Source organism: Marmota monax, unplaced genomic scaffold (genome assembly GCF_021218885.2).
Source record: "Marmota monax isolate L192 unplaced genomic scaffold, Marmota_monax_Labrador192_F-V1.1 WCK01_AAM20220418_F8-fsc00198, whole genome shotgun sequence".
Lineage (NCBI taxonomy): Eukaryota > Metazoa > Chordata > Mammalia > Rodentia > Sciuridae > Marmota > Marmota monax.
In genome coordinates this window covers 2003588-2011272 of record NW_026693558.1, presented here as the reverse complement: position 1 = coordinate 2011272, position 7685 = coordinate 2003588, and the positions used below count along the sequence as shown (strand labels likewise).

At 46.1% G+C, this 7685-nt stretch overlaps 1 protein-coding gene across 1 annotated transcript; it reads left to right on the top strand.

The window, feature by feature from the left end:
• Window positions 1–2143: 2143 nt before the first annotated feature.
• Window positions 2144–7179, top strand: LOC124102403 (ER degradation-enhancing alpha-mannosidase-like protein 1). The gene has a single exon (XM_046458672.2). The coding sequence runs from the start codon at window positions 2237–2239 to the stop codon at window positions 4217–4219; it is 1983 nt and encodes a 660-aa protein (XP_046314628.1). The 5' UTR covers window positions 2144–2236; the 3' UTR covers window positions 4220–7179.
• Window positions 7180–7685: the final 506 nt, after the last annotated feature.

Here is a 7685-nt window from a genome sequence, read left to right as displayed (position 1 = left end):
GAAGAAAAACCGCTCACATCTGAGGAAAAACTATTTACGTCTGAGGAACAGATAGGGAGAAAGGACGGATGCACATGTCAGGAGGATAGAAAGGCTATAATGACTTTTTGTTGTTCCCTTTTTATTTCATTCTGTCTCGGTTTTGTTTGGCGTCATCTTGTTGGGTTGTATTATAGTAGAAATACGGGATCAGAAATTAGTAAAAAACAAACTGAAAGAGTGTTAAGTAAATTGTTAGAGGAAGGAGGCATCTCAGTAAAATCAAGAACAATCAGGGCATACGTTGATACAATACAAAAATGTAGCCCATGGCTTTTTAAGGAGGAGTTGTTAAATATATCACAATGGAACCATCATGGTGAAGATTTAAAAAGAATAGAAAAGAAAAGCCCAGGGACTCTGCCAGATGGCACATTGCCATTGTGGACGTTCATATCTTGTTTGCTTAGTCCAAAGCCTTCAGTTCAGACAATGGTAGAGGAAGGAGAAGACATAATGATTCAAGTAAAAGAGAAGGTCTCTCAAGTTAGTCAGACAGAGGAAAAGATTCAAGTAAAAGAGAAGGCCTCTCAAGCTAGTCAGACAGAGAAAGAAAGTGTAAAACAGAAAAAGCCATCAGGGGGAAAGTTACAACAGGAGACTGCTACTAACACCTTTCTATCACCAGAGGGTGTAAGTGTCCAACCAACAGCACCACCTCTACAGGAGACTGCTACTAACACCTTTCTATCACCAGAGGGCGTAAGTGTCCAACCAACAGCGCCACCTCCATATGCTGGGAGGCCCCCAACCCCCGCAGTTGATAGTTGGGATCCTGAGACAAGATCTCAAATATTAACATGCCCTGTATTTGAGGCAGGAGGGCAGCGATTTTACCAAGTTTTAAATTTCAAAACAGTGAAGCAGCTAAAAGAGGCTGTAACAACCTATGGTCCTCAAGCACCCTTCACTGTAAGCATGGTCGAATCCATTAACAACTTGAACATGACGCCAGCAGATTGGGCTAATATGTGTAAAGCTGTGCTAAATGGAGGACAATACCTGTTATGGAAGGTTGCCAATGAGGAATTTTGCAAGGAGACAGCTAGGCGAAATGCAGCAGCTGGTTATCCTCAGAGAAATCTAGATATGTTGTTAGGAAAGGGACCTTATGAGGATCAACAGCAACAAATTGCATATGATCCTGGTGTATATGCACAAATTGCTGCAGATGCAATTAAGGCATGGAAGACTTTACAAGGACATGGAGGTTTACAAGGTCAATTATCTAAGGTAATACAAGGAGCTAATGAACCTTATGCTGAATTTGTAGATAGGCTTATTCAAACAGCTACCAGAGTTTTTGGGAATACAGAACAAGCAATGCCATTACTAAAACACCTGGCTTATGAGCAAGCGAATCGTTGGTGCAGAGATATCATTAGACCATGGAAACATGAAGATTTAAACACATATATTAAATTATGTAGAGATATTAATGAACAAGAGCAAGTCGTGGCAGCTGCAGTAAAACAGGCTTTAGATGCCAGAGACATTAATGAACAAGGGCAAATTGTGGCAGCTGCAGTAAAACAGGCTTTAGATGCCAGGCCAAGAACATGCTACAATTGTGAACAAACAGGACATTTTAAAAGGAATTGCCCCATTGGAGGAGGGTTTAACAAAACTAGGTATCAAAGGAGTAGAATACCAGGTATTTGCCCATGATGCCGTAGAGGGAGACATTGGGCTAATGAATGCCATTCTCAAACCACCATAGAGGGTACTCCATTATCAAAAAACGAACAAGGACCAGGTGTTTATCCACGATATCGTGGAGAAAGGCATCGGGCTCCATTGCCAAAAAATGGACAGGGGGGCCCAATGCTCCGGGGCCCCAAACCACAAATATACGGAGCACTGGAGGAACCCAGCAACCCCATCAGGGTAGTGCCCAGGACACATTGTCCATCAGATCCCTCATCAGACAAACCAGAGGGAGCGCAGGGTTGGACATCTGCGCCTCCGCCAGAGCAGTACTAACTCCAGAGATGGGAGTTCAAATCATTCCCACAGGGGTGAAAGGACCTCTTCCCAAAGGAACAGTAGGCTTATTATTGGGACGCAGCTCTTCTACTCTAAAAGGACTTATGATAAAAGGGGAAGTGAGCGGGACTACAGGGCGGACGCAGGGTGCGGTGGTCGGCTGGGGAGGTCCCCAGCGCTTTAAAATAATGCCCGCGGCGGCCGCGCGACCATGCAATGGCGAGCGCTCGTCCTGGGGCTGGTGCTTCTCCGGCTCGGCCTCCATGGAGTGTTGTGGCTTGTCTTCGGGCTGGGGCCCAGCATGGGCTTCTACCAGCGCTTTCCGCTCAGCTTCGGCTTCCAGCGCTTGAGGGGCCCCGACGGCCTCTTGTCGCCCGCCTCTGGGTCCGTGGGCCGGCCCGGGGTCCCCGGGGGTCCGCCGGGGCCATCGTGGCTGCAGCCGCCTGCGGTCGGGGTGGCGGCCGGCCGGCCGGGGACCCCGCGGCAGCCCGCGCGGGGCGTGTGCGACCCGGCTCACTGGGGCTACATGCTGGGCGGCCGGGGCTGCGGCCCGGACGAGTACGAGAAGCGCTACAGCGGCGCCTTCCCGCCGCAGCTGCGTGCCCAGATGCGCGACCTGGCGCGGGGCATGTTCGTCTTCGGCTACGACAACTACGTGGCGCACGCCTTTCCTCAGGACGAGCTCAACCCCATCCACTGCCGCGGCCGGGGGCCAGACCGCGGGGACCCTTCAAATCTGAACATCAATGATGTCCTGGGGAACTATTCTTTGACTCTTGTCGATGCGTTGGATACACTTGCAATAATGGGAAATTCATCCGAGTTCCAGAAAGCAGTCAAGTTAGTGATCAACACAGTTTCTTTTGACAAAGATTCCACCGTCCAAGTCTTTGAGGCCACAATAAGGGTTCTGGGAAGCCTCCTTTCTGCCCACAGAATAATAACTGACTCCAAGCAGCCCTTTGGTGACATGGCAATCAAGGATTATGATAATGAATTGTTGCACATGGCCCATGACCTGGCTGTTCGGCTCCTTCCTGCCTTTGAAAACACCAAGACAGGGATCCCCTATCCTCGGGTGAATCTGAAGACAGGTGTTCCTCCTGACAGCAATAATGAGACATGTACGGCCGGAGCTGGCTCTCTCCTGGTGGAGTTTGGGATTCTGAGCAGACTATTAGGGGATTCCACATTTGAGTGGGTGGCCAGGCGAGCAGTGAAAGCCCTGTGGAACCTCCGGAGCAATGACACGGGATTATTAGGCAATGTTGTGAACATCCAGACAGGTGACTGGGTTGGAAAGCAGAGTGGCTTGGGTGCTGGGCTGGACTCCTTCTATGAATACCTCTTGAAGTCCTACATTCTCTTTGGAGAAAAAGAAGACCTAGAAATGTTTAATGCTGCATATCAGAGCATTCAAAACTACTTAAGAAGAGGACGGGAAGCCTGTAATGAAGGAGAAGGAGACCCCCCTCTCTACGTCAATGTGAACATGTTCAGCGGGCAACTCATGAACACCTGGATTGACTCTCTGCAGGCCTTCTTCCCTGGACTGCAGGTTTTTATAGGAGACGTGGAAGATGCCATCTGCCTCCATGCCTTTTACTATGCCATATGGAAACGATATGGGGCCCTCCCTGAAAGGTATAACTGGCAGCTGCAGGCCCCTGATGTTCTCTTCTACCCACTTAGACCAGAGTTGGTGGAATCCACATATCTCCTCTACCAGGCAACCAAGAATCCCTTCTACCTCCATGTAGGAATGGACATTCTACAGAGTCTGGAAAAGTACACAAAAGTCAAGTGTGGGTATGCCACATTGCACCACGTTATAGACAAGTCTAAAGAGGACCGGATGGAGAGCTTCTTTCTCAGTGAGACCTGTAAATACTTATACCTGCTATTTGATGAGGAGAATCCAGTACACAAATCTGGATCAAAATACATGTTTACAACAGAGGGCCACATTGTATCCGTGGACAAACATCTTCGAGAATCACCTTGGAAGGAATTCTTCTCTGAAGATAGAGGACAGGACCAAGAGGGAAAGTTTGTGCACAGGCCAAAACCTCAAGAGTTAAAAGTCCTCAACTCCAGCTCTAATTGCAATCGTGTTCCTGATGAGAGGAGGTACTCCCTGCCCCTAAAGAGCATCTACATGCGACAGATTGACCAAATGGTTGGCTTGATTTGATCTGCTCTCCTCTGTGTGACCTCATCTTAAACCAAATCTAAACACCTGAACCAGACCACGCCAGCATCCGGTCTGCAGGGGAAGGGGTGGCATCTGGCTGTCTGTGACAGTGTGGGAGTTCCTGTCCAACTCCTTACACACTTTGGGTTAATCCTTACACACTTCAGTGTTTCCCTTCTGTTCAATAAAACGCCCTGCTTTTTCTTAAAGTTATAATTTGAAATGAGAAGGTACACGGAAATTGGCTTCTGTTGATATGCTGATGTTAGTGAGCACAATAGGTGGGGCATCTTTGGATGGATCTTCCCAGCTTCATATTTGGGGCCCAAGTCTCCTGGCTTTGCCAGCACTTGCCCTACTACAGTATTGCCACCTCTTGGTTAGAGGATTGGGAATGGAATTTCTATGCAAAAGGGCCTAAAGTTCCCTTGGCATCCCTATATATTGCATTGAAAATGTCATGCTTTCTCTCTCCTTTTGGATCACTGAGGCTTTCCCCCATATATCAACTATGATTTTGGATCACGAAGGGGGAAACTATCCAGTTGTTCAATTATGCCCCCAGGTAATCTTCAGTGTTACAAAGTTCTTTGCTTAAGAATAATGGTCTAACTGGAATCCTAACAGTCTTTTGGTTGTTCTATTATGGTGTAAGGATTAGCTAACAGTGATATCTTGCATTTGTTTTGAACCTGGACCTATGTGAGGAACTCCCTTGGTTCCAGAACCGGGGGTGCCTTTTAGGGGAAAAAAAGAAAACAACAAAATCCCTAAGATTGTCTGAGCTTCATTCTTTCTCATATTTCCTGATCAAGGATTCAGAATTCTGACCAACTTTGGATTAAGAGTTTTGTTTCATTTTTGTGACCTGTGTCTAGTGCCAATTAGCTATTCAGGGAGAAAGAAGTGATCAGGTGACTTTCTGATGACCTTGAGCCATTTCTCTGTGTAGTACAGGCTTTAGATTAGTGCCTTATGGACTTTGGTTTGGGCTAAGGGCTGTCACACCTACTGCTGTGGTGTGGCAGGCTTGTTTTGTATTGCAGATTGATGGGGCCAGTAGTGTAAGGGGAATAGGGTGTGTGTTAGGAAGATTCTGGAAGTTCTTAATTCAGTGGACCAGTCAATCTATGATTTTAGCAAAGCATATGGGAAGAACTTGTGCCAAAACACCTTCTTTTCCTTTTTGTTATTTTCTTAGCCAGACAGAAAGTTCTCTCCTTGAACTTAAACTGACTGTTCATACAAAGCAGAGCTGGACCCAACCGCTAGCCTGGCTTCTGTGCAGCATCACAGGTTGAAAGGGCAGGAAGTCTCTTAAAAATCGCCAGCCTCCTGTATCATGTTTCTCACCCGTGAATGTTCATATACTTCACACAATTTTAGTCTTTTCAAAACTAGAAATAAGGGTGGGAGATGTAGCTCAGTGGTATATATAGACTGCTTACCTAGCATGCACCTGGTTCAGTCTGCAACACCACAAACAAACCTAGAAAGAAGAGCCATCTAAACCATTGCATTTTTAGTCAAAAGGGAGAGAAAGTTTATTTCTTAAAAATTTAAGTGTACTTGTTTTGAAAACATGTATCATTCACTTCTGTGGGATTTTTAAAGGGGTGATTTTCAGCAGTAAATGTAACATTTCTCATGCAATTTGTTTTAAAGTGAGAAAATGTCAAATACTTTTTTTTTATTTTAGAAGTATTGTTCTATTAAGTGTCTCATCTACTGAACAGAATACTTTGAAAATACTACTTTAAATATTTTCATTAACTCAGTAAAATGTTAACTCACACATGTACACACTGTGTGTTCCCACCTCTACTTTTTCTCCAAGCAAGTTGAGGTGGGACCACGAATGACACACCTGGGAGAACAGGCCGGAAGACCAGGTATGTCAGGGAAGGAAGTGAGTGCTTTGGCATGGTTTTCTCTATGGCTACCCTCCCAGCCCTCTTTGTGGCTTCTGTGGCAATGGTGGTGTGCAAGCTCTCCAGTGTTCCCCTTCTCACCTGGGCCCATTACCTGTCATTCTAGAGCAAGCTCAGGCATTTCTTCCTCCTTCTGCCCTTGGAATAGGCAACACCCTGGTGCCTGAGTATAGCAGGCGGGTCTTGGGTACAGGCCAAGGCAAACCCCTTATTTACTCTTAAACCCTCCTGGCTTCTGCCTACTCGACTCACACCAGTTGGTGAGACTCTGGGTGAATCAGTTACTGCCACTTAATCCTGGTTATTGAGCTTCCAGACTGTCCAGGTTAAAGTGTGATGTGACATTGTCAATTATTTGTGTGGCTAGGTGCCAGAACACTGTTTGGTTTCAGTTATGAAAGAAGGTTTTCTGAGCCAAGTTCAAAGCTTGCTTGTTTTCTTTTCAAAAATCAGGATGTCAGCAGCAGTAACATATCTTGCAGGCCTTTTGTGTTCTCTTCCATATTCTGAAATACTGAGTAGGGAAGGGCCAAGGAGGAGAATGTCAGAGAAATCCCCTTGCTCCGTATTTTGTCCCAGGAACCCCTCCAATCTGAAGACTTCATCCTTTGGAACAGCTCTGAGGCTGGACCATCCCATGGTGCCACGAGTAGCTAGTTCTAGTGTCAGGCTTGGTCAGCAGGTTGAAGTCAGTTTTGCAAAGAACTGTTGTAGAAAACTACCATATGGTTTGAACTGATGGGATACAGTTATCCCATGCCAGAGTTTCAAATTGTTACAAAGCTGGCCTAGCTCCTTTAGACAATGTAACTGAAAGAGTATGTCACAAAGGAATGTTTGCTAGCTCTCTTGATTGTGCTGCCATTGTGAAGAACTGGCTTCTGTTTTCTAATCCTCCTTTCATTTTCTTCCTAGCTTCTTTTTCAGAGCTTGTTCTTTGTTACTGAACTCCCACTTTTGATAAAAAGTTCTGGGCTTTGCTTGCCCTGGATTGTGGGCTATGCACAACACTTAATTTTTTATGTACTTTTTATGTACTTAAACAAAATGGGTGGTGTCTGTGCAGGTAAATACCAGCCAAGAGTCCAGTTATCTGGTTTGGTAAATGCAGTTTTATAATCTGAGGGTCTCAGTGCCCTCCACACCTATCCACCTCTCCCCTGATCCCCCCACCCAAAAGAAAAATATCCCTCAGTGTTTCTCAGCTCAGTTTACTGAATAATTTCCAATTGTAATTCTTCACTTTGGAGTTTGTAGACTCAATGTCAGACATTCCTTTCTTCTGGAGGGTTCCAGAACTCTTTTTCTTTTGATAGTCTCAAATTTAGTGCTGGTAATAAGGTAGGGTCCAGTGGTAATGTTGGCCACGGAGTAGCTGAGCAGAGACCTTAGAAAAAAATTCTAATCTTTGCTTTTCCATTCCCAAGCCTCCAGCTCCTACTCTAGTGCCTCTTCCCTGCAGGGCAGGGACCCCGTGTGAAAGCCAGGAGGTGTGGCGGCCTGGGCCATGGGTTCCCAGGGCCACAGGGCTCGGG